Source organism: Alligator mississippiensis, chromosome 3 (assembly GCF_030867095.1).
Source record: "Alligator mississippiensis isolate rAllMis1 chromosome 3, rAllMis1, whole genome shotgun sequence".
NCBI lineage: Eukaryota > Metazoa > Chordata > Crocodylia > Alligatoridae > Alligator > Alligator mississippiensis.
Window position 1 is genome coordinate 45,733,525 of NC_081826.1, and position 20,841 is coordinate 45,754,365.

Consider the following 20,841-nt stretch of genomic DNA (forward strand, 5'->3'; position numbering starts at 1 on the left):
TAAGCACTAAATCCACACACAGGCAGTTCCCTTTTTAAGGGAAAACTCCTAACAGCTTGATTTATTGCGAGCTATATTTCACCCATTTCAGACCCATTTTGCCTTTGAGAAGTTGCATGAAACAGTGAACAAATAAAACACCTGGGAGTTTATGCATCAGACAGAAGCCTTCTCATTACCAGTGCTTTGGTTTAAATATAAAAAAAAATTAATTGCCCAGTTAATTTCATTTCTGCTTTGCAGATATGAAATATTACATGGCAGTTTTAGAACTTCTCCTTCTAACTTGCCTGTCTTTATTTGTACATTTATTGACCAGATACAAGTGTCCTGTGCAATAGAAAAATAAAAACATTTTAATGCTGTTTCAAATATCCAAAGGCTTCACTTGGAATGAGAAGCTGTCTGAATATATTTAGTGTAGCAAACTATTCATAAAATAATGCATGGTATGAAACCTAACTAAAATCTTGCAAGATTATACAAGGTTCAATCCTGATAAGCTATTAGTCACAAAGAAGTGCCATTGATTTCAAAAGAAGATTCAATGCATTATATTTTGCAGAACTGGAATCATACTGGAACCTGCCTCTTTAAGAAATCATAAATCTGTAGCTGACTGAACGAATCATTTGTCAAAAGCAACACTTTGCTGCCCATATTCAAACTAACCTAACACAACATAACATAACATGATATATACACAGAGATTCTTGTACATATAGTGGATTTTGCATAGAGGCTGATGGCAACACATTTTATTGAGTTTCAACTAATATGATTTGCCTAAAGAGACCTATTAAATATTGATAAATAACCACCTTACTGTATGGAGCTGAGACATGGATAACTTACAGGTGACATCTCAAGTCTCTAGAGAAGTACCATTAATACTGCCTGCGGAAGATCCTTTGATTTCAGTGGAAATAGAGATGTACCAACATTAACATCCTCTTGCAAGCAAACACCATAAGCATCAAGGCAATAATCATCCAATATTACCTTCTCTGGGCCACATGATCCAGAAGTCCAACTCCATATTCTCAAACCAAGTTTTATTCTCTCAGCTCAGTCAAGGCTCAAGAAAAGGGCAGAGAATGTGTTTCAAGGATGTCTCCCAGGCCAACTTGAAAAAATGCAATTCAACATCTGTCCATGGGAGACTATCACCAAGGACAACCCCAAATAGAGGAAGAGTTTCTTGCAAGGATCTCAGTACTCTGAAACCTTACAAATGGAGATGAAAAAGCAGGAGCGGCAGAAACAGTGTCTCATGGACTGAATCAAGAACCCAGAACCACCCACCTTATGTGGAAACATGTGCCCAAGCTGCAACAGAGTCTGGATGATCCTGGAAAAGCCTTGTCTTTGAACCCACAGACAGGACAATCATGGAAGATAATCACCCTCAACTGTGAGAGATTGCTGATGATGGTAAAATAGCCACTACAACATAAATACTAAAGTAAAAATCTTATACAATCTCATTAAAAGCAGGAGCTTCCAAACAGACAAAATTTCTTTAATTTCAACTCAGGACAGAAGGTATATTTGAATTTACAGACATGCCAAATGGTAATTTTGGCCTCAAATCTTTGAAATGCAGCTCCTGCAGTATGGGTAATAGCAGCATATGCTCTTTTCTGAGTCAGTCTGTTGTCATAGAAAATATCACCAATTAGTTATCGAAGGCATTTACACAGTTTAATTATGAAGTGAGGTCTATAAAATATAAAGTAGGCAGGCTCATGAAGTACATGCAGTTCTTTAAACAAAGGTGAAATTCAGCACTGAATAACTAAAACAGTGAAAATAAAACCTTAAGTGACAAATCAAAGTGGAAAGTGGGTTGCTTTTTCCTTTTAAATATGTCAAAGGACTGTGTATTTTGGCAACCTCCCTTTAAGTGGTTAAGCCTGAGAGAATTAAATGAGACATTTGGCCTTTGCGGGTCTGTGTCAGAACTTGTATGTCCTGAGGAGAAAAGTAGCTGTTTGAGAAGCTGTAAAGGAGCGATGAACAGGCAAAGACTTGGAATGTCTGAGTAAAATTTTATGGAACAGATGTTGTGTCCCAGAGTGCCATGGCAGCCTCAGGCTTTGTCTAGTGTCAGCTTGTGGTAAATGGATTTTCTTAATGAATTTAGTTGTTAATTGACACACAAAAATCTATGTTGAAATAACATTAAGGGACTGTCTTAAATAGACAAAAATCAGGGTATTCAGGATAAAAGCACTGAACTTGACCCTGATGGAAAGTTACCTGATATATCAGAGGTAGTGAAGAAGTCTCAAGTACTGAATGATGTTACATGCTATGACATTAATAATCAGTTGTGTGTTGGGACCCATTAGCGCTATAATCCAATACAGCACTTAGGTGTCTACACTGGGACTTAAGTGGAAAACAGTGCTCCTGAAAACCCTTGCTCAGCTGCTGTTTCACCCCAGAGGTGCCTAAGTTCTAGAGGTGCTTTACTTTTTCACTCTGAATTTCCCACATTGTGGCGAGGGGCGCAGTCTCCACCAGGCAGTCTGTATTGCTGGTGCTCCCCACACTTGCACAGTGTGGGAGGGAAGGCTCAGGCAATGGAGCCAGCTGCCTTCCTTGACCCCCAGGGGAAGGTGCCTGAGGCTTCCCTCCCATGCCACGTAGCCCTGGCAGGGAAGGCAGCCAGCTCCAGCACCTGTGGCTTCCCTCCTGTGCTGTGCAAGTACAAGAGCTGCCTGTGTGCGTGGGGAGCACTGGTAATGCAGATTGCCTAGCAGAGGCTGCACCCCTTGCCAGGATATGCAGCTATGGTTGGCGCTGCACCCTGCAGGGTACCTGCACTGGGCACAAGCACCCTGAGTGCCTCACCTGCTGCTGCTGCCGTTGCCTGCCAGGGCTGTGCACCATGCGAGGAGTATGCCTGGGTCCCCACATCTCCCACCCTCCCTCACACCCATATGCTACCCACCTGAGCTCCATGCTACCACCAGCCCCCTGGGTGTGGGCTCCACATTGCTGCCAGGCCCTGCCCCATGCTCTGCGCTCCTGCCCAGCTGCAGCCACACTCTGATGCTCCCCTTCCTGCTGCCCAGAGCCAGCAGGAGACTGGGGAAGTGGAGTAGGTCCCTGAAGGCTGCAAGCAGTGCAGCAGCAGCACCACCTGGAAGCTGCATTATGGCCAGGCCAGGCCCTTCCACCCATGAAGATGGGAGTGAGGCACAATAGAGTATGTTTGGGGGTTTATATACACGTGACCACCTCACTCCTACCCTCATGGGTGGAAGGGCTGGTTGTGACAGCTGAAAAGTGTGCCTGTGTGATAAAGGTGCTTGCTGAAGGCTCTATGAAGATTAGACAAAGTGTTTTTCTGTATTTGTTAGATATTAAGCTATATGTTGTTGCTAAAAGCCTAATTCAAGTTTAAGATGTAGTGAGGCCTTGTATAAAGTAAGGCCTAGTAAATTTAGCAAAGCCTAGAAGTAGTAAGGCCCTGTGGTGCAGTTAAAATTACCTTATCAAAGGAATGCAAGGCTTGTACTGGTAATTGGTCAGTCTAAGGACAGTTGAAGTAAAAGGAATATGAGTGGTTGTTCGCTATCAGTATCATTCAGAACCTATAAATGAGCTAGAATATTTGGAAACCGTTCAGAAGGAAAAGACAGCTCTGTGAAAAGAATTAGTTAGGTGTTGCTTGGATCAGTGGGCCCGTGGACCTCGAAGAGCCCAAGAACTGCATTCCAGGGTCCTTTCCGGTACCCCTTTGGACAGTGTCGTTCAGGGATGCCTGACTTCGCTGAACTTTGAGGAAAAGAAGCTTGCTGTGTATCAGGCATCAGAGGGGAGTGCCGATAAGTTGCCAACGCAAATTGCTTTTGTCTATCATTGTTTGTTTTGTTACTACGCGTAGTTGTGTTTTTGTTAAGTCAATAAATCTTTCTTACCTTTCTACCCCCAACCATGCTCTCAATCCCGAACCCTCCGCAGGCAGTGGCTGGGACAGCTGGTCAGGGCACAATTCATTGGTGGGTGCTATGGGTGGGATGAAAGTGCTTGGCAGGCCAGGTCTGGCCCATGGGCCATATTTTGCCTGTCCCTGCCTTAGTCTATCAATCAAAGTACTTTCCCAGTTGACTGCATGGTAAACATCTCAGCTTCTACACATGTGCCCACATTAGGCTGGAGTAAACTAATTTACTCTGTAGCAGCATATGTGTACATGCTGTCCAGCTGGCTGCGTCACAAGGGTGCTTTAATGCAGGGGGCTGTCTGCTGGCTACCTATACACTGAATTTCCCTTGTGCCCCAGACAGCCCCTCCACAGTACGTTGAGTAGGGGGGCAGCCCTGGGCTAGCAGGCTTGCCCATAGGGCCTCCTGCCAGCCAGGGCTGCTCTGCCCGGGCTTCATGTGCTGTGCCTGAATAAAATGTGGAGCTTATTGCTCCACAGTGAATTGCTTCTGGGCACACGTGCAAACAGAGCGACCAGAAGCAATTAATCCTGGGGCAATAAGCTTTGCAGTTTATTCAGACACCATAACTGCACAGGTAAATGTGCCCTGGGGGTTCATGCCTACCTCTCCTACCTTCTCCCAGGACAATGGCCTATCCACAAGGCTATACAGACTACGTGAGATGCAAGTGAAACCCCACCCCTCTTGCTGAAGCTGTGCCAATACCAGGAAAGAATTCAGGATACACTAAGAAAAAGAGTGCACACAAGAAAAAGCTGGCATATCTCTGTACCCTAGTAGTTAGGGCAGCCATGTAAAGGTGGAAGCCCTATTTCTGGTCCCTCTTCAGGATTGTTTCTGTATTTAACATTAAACAGTCATTGGAAAAAAATGCACAAACAGTCTGGGGAACAGAACCCAGGATGCCAACTAATTATGTGCCCAAACCACTAAGCTACAGTGGCTCTCTCCCAATGTTCTCTCTTTTGCCCAGTTAATGAAACATGGCTAAGTTGCCATAGTTTAATTTTTACATACCAAGGGGTGGTTGTGGGCAAAGGGACACTTACCACAGAAGTTGCAGTTTGGTAAGTCACTGTCTTCTATTAATTGTGAGCACACAGGACTATTGCAGGGTCAAGGGAATGACAAGCTCTGTGGAGCTCACAAGCCCATTTTAGGAGCTCTGGATCATGAAGTATAAAAGAGGAATGTCCATGGAGCCATGAGTTTAAGTTCTGAGGAAGAGCAGGCAACTAAGCTTACCCTGGTGTCTAGTGTTCCTTTTGGCTAACTGCTGGTACCTCCCTGCTCATCACTCAGATACCAAGGATCTGGGAAGACTATGGATCTCCAATTGACTGCCTTGGAATTCTAGGCACCTAACCCTGTCCATTTGGATCACCATCCTGGGACAAGGCACCTTGTGAGTTTATGTGAAGGTGCCTCCAAGATGCCAGCTCAGGGATATAAATGTATGTGTTTGTCTGTCTGTATGTATGTGTACACACACACACACCCACACCCCCCCCCCCCATAATTCTCTGCTTCAGAGTATGAATCATTTATCAAGGCCTTACCAAGGGTTCACCATGTGTTGGTTGTTTTGTTGAAACTGCCAACCTGAAGAAGAATGCTTTCTCAAATTTTATCCCAACTATACAGTTGGTCTAATAAAATATATCATCCCAGAAAAGTCCTTGCCTCTTGCAAAAATTCCCGACCATCATAGCTACAACATATCGAAAACAGTAGTAATTTACGGGCACTTCTCCATGTGACGGGGATTTAGTCCTTGGGGTTTTATTCTATGCCCCCTAAATTGAAATGGTGGGTTTTTAACTGAAACCCAACATTTCAATTTTTCTGTCACATTACAGTGAGGGGCCCAATCCTTTTTTTTTTTTTTTTTTTTTTTTTTTTTTTTGGCAGAGCCAGAGCCTGCCCACGGCTGGGAGAGTCCTTCCCTCCGTAGTGGCAGCACCACCCCCACCCCAGGCAGGCTGCTATCAGGGCAGGTGCTGCCCCCACTCAGAGGCAGCACCCAGCCTGATCCAATTGCTCCCCAAGCCCACCCAGGGAGCAGCGCTTGGTGGGCTTCCAGAGGGCAGGCTCAAGGAACAGTTGGATCAGGTTGGGTTCTGCCTCCAGGCTGGGGCAGCAACCAGCCTGCTAGCAGCCTGCCTGGGGGTTGCTGCTGCCACAGAGAGAAGGACTGGGGCCCCTGCAGCTCAGGGGCCACTTGGCCCACCTGCCACTCACCCCTCCAGTTGCAGGAAAGATGGGCAGGCTCCACCCAAAAAAAAAGGAGTGGGCCCCTCACCACTTCTGCCTTCAGTAGGTACCTGCTGAAGGCAGCAGCAGCAAGGGGCCGAACCTTTCTTTCTGCAGAGCCTGCCCACCTCTCCCACAGCTGGGGGGGGGAGGGGCCAGAGGGGGCGCAAGCTGACAGCTGCATCATTGCAATTTGAAACTTAGCAAACTAAATTACATCTGGATGTAGTTTAGTTTACAATGATGCAAACTCATCTAAAACCCTCAAAGCTGACACGTGTAACATATGATGCCATTAAGCCACAAAAATAACATTTATGTCATGTGTATATTGTGACAACAATCATGTGTGCAAGCACCCTATTACTCTGTAACGGAGCACTACCATGGTTTAGCTTTCACTTACGCTGGAGTAAGAGCAGGCACTTGGACAAATACTTTGGAGTCACAGATGTTTACCTGAGCCCCTCATTGCTTGAAGAAGTAGAGAAGTAGCCTCTACTGACTCCTTACTTTTATTCCAAATTTAGCTAATTGCACTAGTACCACTGCTGCTAGCATGCTGCATCCACTTGGCTTCTAGCCAACAGAGGAAGTTTTGATTATAGACCTCAATGCCCAGCTGAGGTCTCTAGTGAATGGTCTAAGCTTTTCTGCTCACAGACCTGGAGAACAAAAGTTAAAGTCATTACTATCACTAATGCTGCTGGCCACTTGGTATTAAATAAAGGTTTCTCCTCCTTTTCCTTTGACAATGTTGTGTGTCACCTGATTAATTTATTTTAGGGCCCACGGTGACAATATGCATTTTGCATATTGGCTTCTATACTACTCAGGAGAGCACACAAACACCAACAGACTCTCCTTATGCCTGAAGAAGGGTGCTTGTGCCCAAAAGCTTGCAAAGAACAATTTTTCCAACTATTTAGTTGGTCTAATAAAAGATATCACATCTTCCCAAAGAACCTTGTCTGCCTATGTCCTAGACCAACATGGTTACAACAAACAACCCTGCAGTGACTAGAGAGGTTTCCAGACTAGAAGTCTGGAGGCGTACACACATAAAAGAGGGTAAGAGGTTGCCAGATTGGCTTCTATTTACCATTTCCTACTGAGTTCAGTGAAATTTGAGATTCCTTAAGGGACTGGGCTCAGAAGTATTCTCAGTGAAGGAACAGGTCTTCTATGAACACCAGTAGAGAATAGAACTCTAACGGCAATAACTGTACCCAAGTTAATATGAAATCCTCATGGTATTTTTTTCATAATTTCATAAATTAATTGCTGATCATCTTTTATTCTGTTTTATTTAGATCTTCTCTGAGCTCCAAAATGTCTCTCGCCTATTCTTTTCTGGCTTTTACTACATCCTTTATTCTCTGTTGTTTTCCAGCATCACATTTGCAGACTGATACTGAAGAAGAAAGGACTATGATGCTGAGTACTGTAGCAAGGAAATTAAATGCCTGGGGCAAGCCCATAGCGGCAGCCTGCTCTTGCCCCACACACAGATCCAGGGGGCACGTGTCCCCCCATGCTTGCCCGGGAGTGCACACAGTGGTGGAAACCGCCATCCCCCCATCCCCATGCCCCCCAAATGAACCACTTATGACTCCATCCCATGCCCTGCCCTAGCTAGGCAGCACCTGTTGGCACCCCTTTGCTTCAGTACTTAGGGCGGTTGCTTCACTTGGCACCCCCTCCCTGCCTTTGCTATGGTAGTGATGGTGCTGTGAACAGAAAAATCAGCATTGTCATAATTTCTGATTCCTCTTTTTATGGTATTTGTAATAAGTACTCATAAGAAACAGATCTAGAACACATGCCTGTTCCTCCTTGGGAAGTGTCACCAGAATATAGCATATAGGATTGAAATGAAGCTGTGAGTTTGGTCTTATATCCATTTCACAATGACATTGATGAAACACCTGGTAAACACTTCCTTTTGTCTAAAAAAAAAAGCCTGCTCCAGAACCCCCCCCCCCGCCCCTTCTTTGTTTTTTACTGCAATGAAACACTTTACAGGCTGGTAAAAACTGCATTAATAGGATCAATGGAATTGATCAGGGAATTTTACTTGTGCCAATTAGAAAATATTTCAGAACAAAATAAAACCACATACTTTCTGAACCATTACAAGCCAATTTAGTAACCTAGAATTATATATCATATGTATACATTTATTTATTACATTAATAGAAGTACATACTAAAAGCTTCTTTTGAATAAATATATAAATATTCTTTTTTTTTTTTTAATTGGAATGCATGGGGCTAGATCGCAATCCAGTGAAAAGTATAGAGAGAGCTCTATCAACATTGATAGCTATTCTATGCTACTCTGGTGCTTTGGTTTTCATAGAATTATAGAAAATTAGGGCTGGAAGGGACCTCAGGAGGTCATCTAGTCCAAACCCCTGCAGAAAGCAGGGCCATCCCTAACTAGATCATCTCAGCAAAAGCTTTGTCTAGACGGGTCTGAAAAATCTCCAAGTATGGGGATTCCACCATCTCTCTGGGTAACCTGTTCCTAGTGAGAAAATTCTTCCTAATATCTAACCTAAATGTCCTTTGCTGCAACTTGAGATCATTGCTCCTTTTTCTGTCATCTGCCACCACTGAGAACAGTCTAGCTTCATCCTCTCTCAAACCCTCCTTCAGGCAGTTGAAGGCTGCTATTAAATAGTTTCCATCCTCTCTTCTCTAGACTAAATAAACCCTGTTCCCTCAGCCTTTCCTCATATGTCATGTGCACAGCCTTCTCACCATTTTTATTGCCTTCTGCTGGACTCTCTCCAACTTGTCCACATCCTTTCTGTAGTGTGAGGGGAAGGATGGGGGCAAAACTGAACACAGTAATGCAGATGTGGCCTCACCAGTGATGAATAGCGGGGGGTAATCTGCCATTGATAATTGTAATATTCTGATCCCCTGAAAAAGGTAGCTTAGAAAGATAAAACTAGAAGCAGGTAGACTGCATAACACTTTCTCTTTTCTGTCAATGGCACTTGCCTACAAGATTTGTGTGAGTAATTTTGCAACTGCTTCCTTGCACGTGATGTTCCATATCTGGTTCTGTATGATATATGTTCACATTCAGTTTCTCTAGCATAGTTACCAGACAAAGAATCTGAACAATGATCATCAGATTTAAAAGTGAATATCACTAATGAAAATACCATGAAAATGATCTCAAAGTTGGAATCACCAATGTCATACTTCAAGTCCTAGCTCAATCTTGAAACCTTTCCAAGACCAAGAATGTGTTGCTTCTTATTTGGCAAGATTGTTTTCGTTTGATTTATTTCCAAAACCATCATCCTTTTATAGGTGTTCTAGATTAAAGATGTATTCGATTAAGAATGTATTACATATAGAAAGCAAGAACAATGAGAAGAGCAAACAAAAAGTACCAATGGCTTAAACATACTGGCGGATTGACAAAGAAGGAAATTGATTTTAAAACAAAGAAGATGAGATTGTCTGTTACACTTACTGTAGTTCATAAACAAGTAGTGTGATCATTAAACCCAGTGGAACAGGTGATTTCACAATCTTATTTATAGTTACTTCTGCTATAACCTCCTTTTTTAATAAAGATATTAGAAAAATCTAATATCTGGTCCACTAAGGTGTAAGGTCTACTAATATCTGGTTCACTAAGATGTAAGGTTAGAGACCATAGTTTGGCAGCACAAGTTAAGTAAGGGTCCTGCTGTTTTAAAGTCCAGTGCTGCCAAGTGAGCAGCAACCACAGCTGCCACTGCACTTCTCATTGGTAATCCCTTGATTTGAAGATGATCTGTACCACGGCTCACCGATGGGTCTTAAGGTGACTTACAAATCCAGTCCTTGAGCCACAGATTCATCCACGAAAAAAATACAGAAGAACATGTTGTTTCTTGTGATAAAAGCCGGCATATGACTGTTTGTTGTGAGGAAGCTGGTACACAGAAACAGTAACCATGTGATCTTGACAAGGTGGAGATGTAAGCCTAGTGGCAAGAGAGCACCCTAGATGACAGGAGACCTCCATCTTGCTGCAGCCTTCTTCCATCTTTGCAGCCATTAAAATCCTGATAGTCTTCTTCTACCTGATCAGCTGTTGAGGACTTGGGGTTGGACTATTGTTTGTCTAAAATGTTCCCTCAGGCCTCCAAACGAACTAAAGGAACTAAAAACATGAGAGACACTGCACGCTCTTTAGCATGGAAGCTGGATAAGAGACATGGAAAGCAGTTACTGCTTGCTAGGTTGAATCAGTGAAGACAAAGAAAATGTCTGCTCCTCTCAGCTCCAGCTTTCCTTATTTGAGGGATAAGAGATTTTACCCCGTGCTATACTCCAGAGGGACGAGACTATACAGGATGATTGGCTGCTCAACACTGTATGTAGAAGAGACTGAGAAAGCAGGGGAAGGTACTGGCTGATGGGTATGTGTAGTGATTTGCCCATAGAAAAAGTCAGAAGCTGTTCAGAAGCCACACTGTGCAAAAGACCATCCACAACTGACAATAACTGATAATCATATTGATTATCTCAGCAAAGACATATACTAAATTGGCATGACAACTAAACTCCTTTTAGCTTTAGATGTAACAAACCTATTTTGCTCCCCCAATCTCAAGTATACAACAAAGGTCAAAACAGTGCAAAAAATGTGCATAAATAACATCAGAATCAGGCACAAAGACTCCAAGGCAAAACATTTGAAATGAAAAAAAAATATGATGCTGTTGGTCCTGCCTAAAAAAATCCAAAACATTATAACTGCTACGCTGCTCCTGGATTGGGGGAAAAATCATGGCATTCTTCATTCGAAGTATTCAGTTACAGAGCTGTTCTTTCATCTATTTAGATGAAAAATGACTTTTTAGAAAATAGAAAGTATGAAACAAACTTCTGTTTTCCTGGAAAAAATGGCAACTGTCAGTGAACTACTGACAAAAATGGAGATCTTGAAAAACCTTTTCAAAGAAAACCCAAACATATTAATGGAAGAATAAGAAAATCATTTCCTGACCAGCATTAATAATGGTGCTAAATCTCAGATATGTGATAACTCTTGGCAAGTGGGGATATTTTACTGGTGTCCATTCTACCAGTTTTGTGGATAAAATGACAGATATAGTTTCTCAGCCTGTGGGACCAGACTAAATTCACCCCCAAAATGATGATTTCTACTAAAAATAATGCTTATCAGTTATCTAGATTCTTTAGTCTCACAAATTCTGGAATCTTTCCTTTGGGACACTGTGACAGAACACCTTTGGGTGCCTGTCACTTTAAGGGCCAGAGCGCTCGTCAGGGCAGCTTGCAGGAGTGAGCTGGAGTAGCAAGCTGGTCAGGTGAACTCAGGAGGGCCCTGGGATTGGAGGAGGGGGCTGAGACGCCTCCATTTTAGATCCAGGTCCTGGGGGCTGAGGCAGGGGTTTGATGCTGGCAGTTGAAAGAGCAACACCTGGCTGAGTGGCTGCTCAGGAACACCTTGGAGGTAAGGGCAGGAGCTATGGGGATGGCAGGAGGCTCCTGGTCCTGGTCCTGGTCCTGGTCCTGGTCCTGGTCCTGGTCCTGGGTATGACCAAAAACTGCACCCTACTGAGGAAGGATGGCCTGGTGGGGCTACCCATGGCAGGGTAGCTCCCCAGAACTGCCCGACCAGTTGCCTTCCCAGTGAAAGGTGAGTAGGGGCACCTTATTACCCCAGCCCCCACTACCCAGTTGGTCATAGAGAAGACAGTGGGGCTAGGCACGCCTATTGAGAGGCACCTGAGCCCAGGAGCTGTAAGACACTGTGACTCTAGTGTAGGGGGTGGAGTGTTGGTCACAGTGAGGAGGCAGCAGTGGAGAGTAGGGCAGCAGGGGGTGACCTGAAGGGCTGCACAAGACTGGTAGTAAGAGAGCTCCAGTGAGGGTGAAGAGGTAGCTTCAGTGAGGGGGTGGAAGAGAGTTTAAGGGCCAAAGGCAAATCTGAGCCTTGGCGATCAGGCACATAGTGCATGACTGAGGATACCCGGGCAAGCAGAGCCAAAGGCTGAGGGTGGCTAGTAAGAGGCCAGGGGAAGTCATAGTGGGTAGTTTGGTGCACTGTGTGGTGGAACAGTGATGGCAAGCTCCAGGGGGAAGTGAGAGTTCCAGTGAGACCCTGGAGCACAGGTCACAGTGAAGGACTGTGCCCTATGGATGTCACCTGCAAGACATGGGACATAGTAAGGAGAGGTCGGAGCCATGTGTAAATCCCTTGGCATCAGGGCATTAAAATGGGTATCCTCCCTTTTAATCCCAACAATTCATGGCAGACAAGACTGGGCAGATTGCCCTAGATGGAGGGGTGTCCAGTATGCTGACCAGCCAAAAGTAGGCTCCTTCATCACAGACACACAAACTAAAATGGGAGAAAAGCTAGCTGATAAATGTAGAAACACTTCAGTAGTTTGCTGCCTGAAAAATTGAACGAGTCTCTATTTTCTGAACTTTTAACAAATAAGGTTTTAAAAAATGACCAATCATGAAAGAAGCTTTGTCAGGCACTAAGAGTTAGCTATTGGCAGAGACAGCTTCATTTGGCAGTATACAGCTATAGGATTTGCATGAATACCCAGGGCTCTGCTTGGTTCACCACAGTGAAGCTTTTAAGGTCTAGTTTTCCTAAGGTTTGGCTAGGCTTCAAATTGTATCACAGAACTGCACTCCAACTGCAGTGGGGACATCAAGTATATAGCATCAGCAAGCAGACCAATGTACTGGCAAAGCAGGCCAATTGACTCATGTGATGGTCATGATATCAATTTTTCTCAGCTCTTCAGTTGGAGTTAGATGCACATGAATCTCAATTGCCTTGAGAGGCTCCACAAAACACTTCTGTTGTATGAAAAGAAAATCAGAAAATACAGCAAGACTATCTGGATATCATGCTGGCCAGGGTGGCCTGTCATACAGACTAAAATGCTTCATCAAGGAGGCAATTTCAGAGCCATGACCTCAATGTTTGTTAGGTGCTGTGTGTTACAACCCCTATATGTGTTGCTAGGCCATGTTGCTATTCCACACGCTGATTCTGGAGCCAGAAGAGTGTTTAGCTTTGTCTTTGAATCAGGATTAGTAGTTTCCCTACCTCTTGCTGAACAGAGTACAATGTTGTACTACAGTTCAGAAAAACAAACTTTAGCATCAGGAAGAAACAGAGGGGGCTAATCAATAGTTAGGAGTTTATTCACTACCATATTTCATCTCCTGAAGCCACTTGCACCCATGAAAAATGAGTGTAAAGTGCTACCAAATCAGAATGGTTAGGGCTTTTCACACATTTCACATGAGTATATATGCCTTAAAAGATTGTGTGGTATGGAAATTAGCTTCTTAATCTCAAAGTGACAATTTTTTAAAGAACCTCCATTTGTAACATGAGGTTTTTGGTACAATTTCCTCTATCTATGCAGATCATAGATTTAGATATGCAAGCCCCACGAATACCCAATAACACACATGCACATTCAATAGTGCATAAAGAGATGCACAAAATGATTGTACATGTAAACTGTGTAAATGGAGGCCAAATTTTCTTAAATGCTGCAAGATTAGTATATTCAGCTATATGGAGGTAGAAATATGACCATTTCCTGATAACCAACAAAGAAGCAAGACCTCTGATTATAGTATAACTCTCTTTTCTCATTAATATAATTTCATATGTTATGAGGTTGGAGAAGGAACCATATATCATTATAGACTGTTTAGTACAGTGCAAAACCTGTTAAGTATTGAAATAATGAGGGAATTTATCACATATTTCAATTTATTTCCATATAAATTTATTGTTGCATATGCTAATAGAAAGAAGTACAAACAAAAAAAGAAACAATTAAATGCATTATAAACCATATGAAAATGTGGAGATCTTTACTAAAAATCCATCTTAACAATGAAAGCACCATTTAGCATCCAGTACAAAACTGGATTCATTCACTCATTCATGAGAGCATTTTATCTAGAAGGAAAGAAGTATCCTTCCAAATACATGAACGCTATATTTTCAAGACATACAGTATTTTTATTTTGGTAACCAGTAAATGTCACTCAATATCCATAGCCACTACTGATGCATTAATGTTTTCATTAAACAATGAAGATACCTTTCCTCATTACATTACATATTTATAGCATATGGATCTGTCAAATAAATTATGACAAGGCAGATAAAGCCAGACCTTGTGACACTTGAATCACAGAATCAGGGCAAATAACCTTTAAAATGAAAGACATATGATGAAAATTAGAGACATTTAATTTGCATAAATATAATGTTAACAGTCTTCCCCTTATTGCATATTTTATACCTAATTTATAATTGTCACCACATTCATTTCTTAATGCCAGTTTGAATTCTTTTTTTTTCATCTTCACTTGCTTTGTTTTTGAATGTGTACTATGTTAACACTTTAAGAAGCATAGCCTCACAGATAGGTTTTTATATTGGTGTTGAGGGACACATTTGAAGCTGACAGGGGAAAAATCAAAATTCATGATGGAGAACCTGAGTTTGGGACTGATTTCTAAAAAGTAAGATGATAGCCAAGTGAGAAAAGGAATATGACAGCTCACAAAATATTGACCATCTTTTGACAGCAAATAAGAATAAGTGCCTTCCTATAAAGTGATAAACATAACAAATACTGTATTGCTCATGTTCATGTGCACATAATTCAGAAGTAAAACTACTCATTTCCAATTTGGGAGTATAAAGTTGGTCAACTAAATCAACATTGAAGCACCTCAGGAAGTGCCTTGATTTTCAGAGGTGCTTAGCACCTAACACCCCCAATGCTGCAATTAGTTCATGCCTTCTTATTTGTTAATTAATGTAAAGCTTCCTCAAACCTGTTGTTGTTAGGTACTGAGTTGCCCCAATCCCTTCAGAAATCAACAAGACCTAACAGAGCTCAGAACCTTGCACTGATAGTACAGGACAAATTCATTTATGCAAGTCACATTTATCTCAAGACCCCAGGTAGGACAAGAGCAAGAACATGGGCATTTTAAAGGTGTTCATATAAATAACACAACAAAATGTAAAGGTGACTAGTTCAGCAACCAACACCCCTTAATCCAGTGGGGTCACACTGATCCTTGTGCAAAGGGTCAGTGCAAAGACAATACATACTTAGGAGGGAAGTAAATGGTGCACAAATTTTGTTCTAGCTCTTTCTTCACAAGCGGTCTGTTTAACCTGTTCTATCCTGCTAAGTCAGCTGAGTAACTTTGGCAAAACTCATTGGCAATCTAGTGCTGAAGTGGTGTTAGGACACTTATCTCTTAGTCCTGCTACATCCTGCTGAACCAACTGCTCAGGGTTCTTGAAGTCCATGCTGTGTGTCAATGGCAGATGCCCAATATATCTAAGGTTTATGGTACTTCCAGCAATTTGTGCTTTTAGTCAGTTTTCTCTACATGCCTGCATTCTCATGGGAGAGTTCTTGATTCAGAACACAGCACGCCAGTAGGCGTGCATATGGTAGAGTTAGGCAAGAAGCCCATCCCGTGACAGCTACAACTGTCATCTACAACAGATTCACAACACATTGTCAGTCACACAGCTGGGAGTGATATCTGAAAAGATGGCACCAGATCACCCGTAGAAGGGCAACGTGTGGGTATGGCACCAAATGAGACACAACCCTGCCTGCAAAATGCAAAACCTGTCAACTCATCTTTACTGCTACAACAATCAACACACACCACAATGAAACCAGCAGAATCCACATATCCTACTCTTGTCTATCCCAGTATGTGGTATACCTCGTCCAGTGCACCAAGTGTCCCCACAGAAGCTACGTGGGTGAAACTAGACAAAAACTTCACCAGAATGATTGCAGAAAAAGATAAAGGACAGAGACACTTGAACACAAATGAGAAGAATGTTATTCACAGAAAAAAAAACACTCCCTGACTTCAGTCTTCACACTCAGATAGAATTATAGATTCCCATTCCCCAAAGTCTTGCATTAATGGGTTAGCCAAGGAGAGCAATGAGCTTCTCTACCTAGTAACAAGAAGGAAAAAGCCTTCCAAGCCTTCCTCTAGGATAGACATGCAAAGGGTCAAAAATGATTGGGAACCTCTAGTATCCTCAACCACCCAATGCATACCTATAGAAAACTGCCTCATCAGTTGGAAGTAGCTGATTACGGTGCAGGAAGCAGGGAAAGTCTAGCCAGAGTCACTTCCATTGGACACTGCCTTTGTTCTTGCTAACACTTTCCTATCTGAACAAAGCAACCTGGCAATTCTTTCTTCCCAGCACGTCCAATTTGACCCTTAGAAGTATAGCTGTTCACTTCCATCTTAATCCCCTAACCCCTTTGGCTAGGGGCAGAAATTACACATAAACTGGTATAAGTGATCATAAACTGGTTTAAATCTGTAACATAAAAGAAGTTCAGTTCACATACACTGCTTTCAAAATGGCCGAACCCAGTTTAAGATAAACCTGGATGGATGTAGTATCAGACTTAACTGATTTAGGTTGAATCAGTTTACTGGACTTCTGTCCCAGATTCCCCTCAAGTTAACTCACAGTCCCCCAGCATCCCAAGATGCTTTGCACCTCCCCTACAAGCTCCCCCTCCCAGGGTGGGTGAGCTAACTTTGGCTCAAGCTGTCTGCTCCAGACCAGCAGGGAGGGCTTATCAGTTCAATCTATGCAGTTTAGACTAACCTGCAAAGACTGAGCCAATTCGGTCTCAGGTTTTTTTTGACTGTCTGTGCTTTAGATCTGTGTAAGGGAAGAGAGTGCAATTGGCATGCACAGTTCCCTGTTTCCTTTTTCTCCTTGGCTCATGCTTGATTCTCATATTTCGATGCTGTTGTTTCACAGATCACCAAATACAGAGGAAGAAACCAACATACATACCTCTAACCATAAATAGTGTAACCCATATGGTTTTATATAATCTGTATTACAAAACAATTGTTTGAACTGGTTTCATTGAGCCCTTTGGTAAGCATGCATACAGTTTTATGAGCTGTAGATATGGAAATATCTGGCACCACTGTATGTTGTAAAATTTAAAAACCAGTTCCCATACATAACATATTGTGTTTTGTATTATAAGGTAACTTTTGTATGATGGTTTTGACTGCCAGACTTGCAGATTCCAGTGGCACTAAAGTCATGTTAACCATCAATATTCATGTTGCCTTATTTTAGGGTATTTTGGGGACTTACTGGCACTAAGATTCAGCTTTAGGAAAATGAAGGCAGTTGTCAGAACCAGATAACATGTAGAATTTCATAGACTCTCATTATGACTTTATTTTTTTAACAAAAGAATATAATATAGCAGTTCCTCAATTTTACAGACTAGCAGAATAACATGTGTACTTTGGCTGCTTAGTCCAAATCAACCCACTTAGGCAAAGCAACTACTATGTGCTGGTGAACCAAGCCTGGAATTTATAAGGGCAAACTTTCAAGCTGTTGCCCAAGAAACACAGAAACTTCTGCTTGCATGTACAAGACCCTCAGATATATGTGTAATTGGATGGGTAAATACAAAATTATCCCATCTGCTCATGAAATTGCTCATTTACCTACTGAAATATGTAGGTCTTGCACAGGCAATTTTAGGTTTGCTTTTGATTTCTAGTACAATACAGGGCTTTGGGTAGATCCTCAGCTGTATAAATGAATGCACATCCAGTAAACTTGATGGTGCTACCTTGAGTTACCATATCTGAGGATGTACAATGGCTGGGAATATGGATTGAGATATTGTTACACTAAATGTACTCCACTACCACCATAGAGGATCAAACCTGGAATCTTTGGCGCTGAAAGTGAAAATATTTTCCACTTGAACTAAAGGATGCCTCTAGCTCTTAAAATGCAGCAAAATGGAATCATGGCTAGTGCTAATAAGAAACATGATCACACACAATAAACCACTTTATTTCACATACTTTCTTGGCACACCCAAACTCCCATTTACTTCAGTGGGTGTTTGAAGGCATACAGGAAGAATGTGCAAAAATGCAGAACTGTGCTAATTACACAAGAATATGCTGTAAGATGTTACTGTACATGGTTGATTTAATTAGAGAAAGGATAAATACAATGATCTGAAACATATACTATATCAGTTAAAATAGATCATTTGCAAGGATTCGTAAGGTCTTTTTATCCCATGCACAAAAGTATAGTTTGTGCATTACAAATAAAGTGACTATAAAATAGTGTTAAATCAATATACATCACCCTAATAAAGGTCAATACTCTGTCTTCTGCCTAATATTTTGTATCTAAGTGAGTATGAAAATATTGTATAAAACTACTACCGAATAATCCAACATAGGGACACACTTTGATTGATGGTACTTGAGAAAAGAAACTTTTGACAACTATAGATCAAGAAAAGAATAACTGTCATAACGGACTCTATTAAATAAACCTGGCATACAAAATATTGCCTACAGGATCTCATGAAAAGTTTAAGGAAAAGGTATGGCATAGCTTAGTCTGTATGTTAGCAGATCAAAATAGCCGCTCAGCAATATGTCAGCATCACACTTCACTGTGTTCATTGAGTTTGCTGAAATTCTGAAATTGAAGAAATAGAAGAGTCTTATTGCATGTTACTATATTCTCACTTGCACTGTGCTAGTGTGAGGACATGAAATAGCAGCAGCTAAAGCATTGCTTTAAAAATAAATAACACTGTAAAGACCAAGAAATCAAAAAGGGATCAAAACAGCTCAAGATCAGATGAGCAATAAGCTTCTTGCCATTATAAACAAAATGAAGCCAATGTGATATTAGCACTGGAGACCAGACACAAATAGAAGATTCTTGGTAATTTATAATGATCAGACTTAAACATGGAAAGGGAAGATCATGCCAGCCTGCCCACCTCTGTGACAGGGCTGAATTATTTCCCACACAGTCTCAAGTGGAAAATGAAACAAAGCAAACACTTTCCATCAGGTCCACTTCCTTATTTTCCCATTCATGTGTTGTTTTCCCCATTTTCCCTCCACTGCCATCTTCTCCCATTCAGGTGTTATGGGCAAGGAACATATCAAGCAACATGAATATTCCAAAGAGTCATTAGCAGTTCATATCAAGGGGTAGGGGAAGTTAAAAAAAAAGGGAATAGCAGTGTTAAATTTAATCTAACTTTTAGTGTCTCATGAAATCCTTTTAGAGAACCTCTGAAATTCTGCAGTTTTTGTGTGCACCATTAGAGGACGATGGCATCAGGGATGGTAATTCAGATTTATCGGTTCTCTTCTCAGTTTGTCACCAGCTATCACAATGGCTTTGGACAGTGAACTACGCTTCTCTTGCCTCAGTTTCTCCATGTATAACATGGGAATAATATTACTTAATGAACATCTGCATGTGTAAGAGAGTTATAGTAGCATAACTGAAGGTGGCGTGACTAGAGCACAAAAATAACCATCCCCAGCACTGCCACTTCCTAGTATAATGAGGGTTAATTAATGGTGACGGGAATTTGGAGAGTCTCTAATGAAAGCTGCCAAGTATTATGTTTTAAAACATAACATTCGTGTGAAATTTTGTATTTGGGCAGAATTGGACACAATAACAAATAATCATCAGAGTTTGCAGTGTCACGGTACATTATTTTTGCCCTGCTGTTCTCCATTAAGAGTTCTGTTGTTGGATGAAGGGTAATATGCTAAGTATCACTGAATGAGCCATATTTCCCCTGTCCTGTAATTGACTGAACAAGCACATTGATGCACCTTTATTTGAGCAAATCCAACAAAGACAAATTTTGTCTGGGAGCCAAAAAAGAGGCACTTCTAATGTAATTAGCAGAAAGTGCTGGCTTGTAATAACTGACAAAAGCATAGTCCATTGACTGGTTTAATGTTTTCTGGAGAAGCTGGACTCTGGCCATCTCTGAAGTCATGAACAAAATTATGGGAAAATAACTAAGATCACAATGGAAGAAGTGTCTATAGTTATGAGCACTAACCAGGTTTATGACTCTTCTAACAAGGAATGAAATAACTGATTTTTACCAATAAAACTTGATGTTTAACTTGGCACTTTTTGTATCAAATCAAAGCTGATTTAAGCCTCATTTCTCAAATGAAGCTTTTTTTTCTCTTTGCAGTTTTTTCTTCCATTTCTCAAGATTTTTCTGCTCTCTCATCTACAGACTTTCATGGAAGCAAGATCTACACTGCCCACTGAAATGCAGTATAGAGAGCATGTCTACATGGGAGACTTACTGCACATTGGACTAATAAAACTGTGCAATAGTATGTCATAGTCAAAACCATACTAGGAACCCATCTGCCTGCACTACTGAACAGTAGCTTTAGTTAATGCACATTTAGTTAGTACTTTAAGGAAGTACTAAACTAAATGAGCAGTATCTAAGGTTCATTAAGGAACGTGTAGATGTGTCCAGACCGTCCTAAATGAGCTTTCAGGAAACTAGATGGCAGCACTCTAGGCGCACATCTAGTACAGAGCTCCATGCCGATTAATTTACCTTGCTTCTAGCATGAGTATCCCTACACAACACTGCACAATGCAGTGTAGACATACCTTAAGCCTCTTTTTTCTGTAAAGTTCCTCTGCTTTCCTCAGCCTT

The 20,841-nt window shown here is 41.7% G+C and overlaps 1 protein-coding gene across 4 annotated transcripts in view; it reads right to left on the reverse strand.

The window, feature by feature from the left end:
• Positions 1-14,002: 14,002 nt before the first annotated feature.
• The window catches only part of SLC26A7 (solute carrier family 26 member 7), a 146,909-nt gene continuing 140,070 nt past the window's right edge, over positions 14,003-20,841 (reverse strand). For all 4 annotated transcript variants that reach the window (XM_006268766.3, XM_059723893.1, XM_019486513.2 and 1 more), the window contains one exon: positions 14,003-18,809. In XM_006268766.3, the coding sequence (XP_006268828.1) occupies positions 18,774-18,809 (36 nt within the window). In that variant the 3' untranslated portion in view covers positions 14,003-18,773. The remainder of the gene's footprint in view (positions 18,810-20,841) is intronic.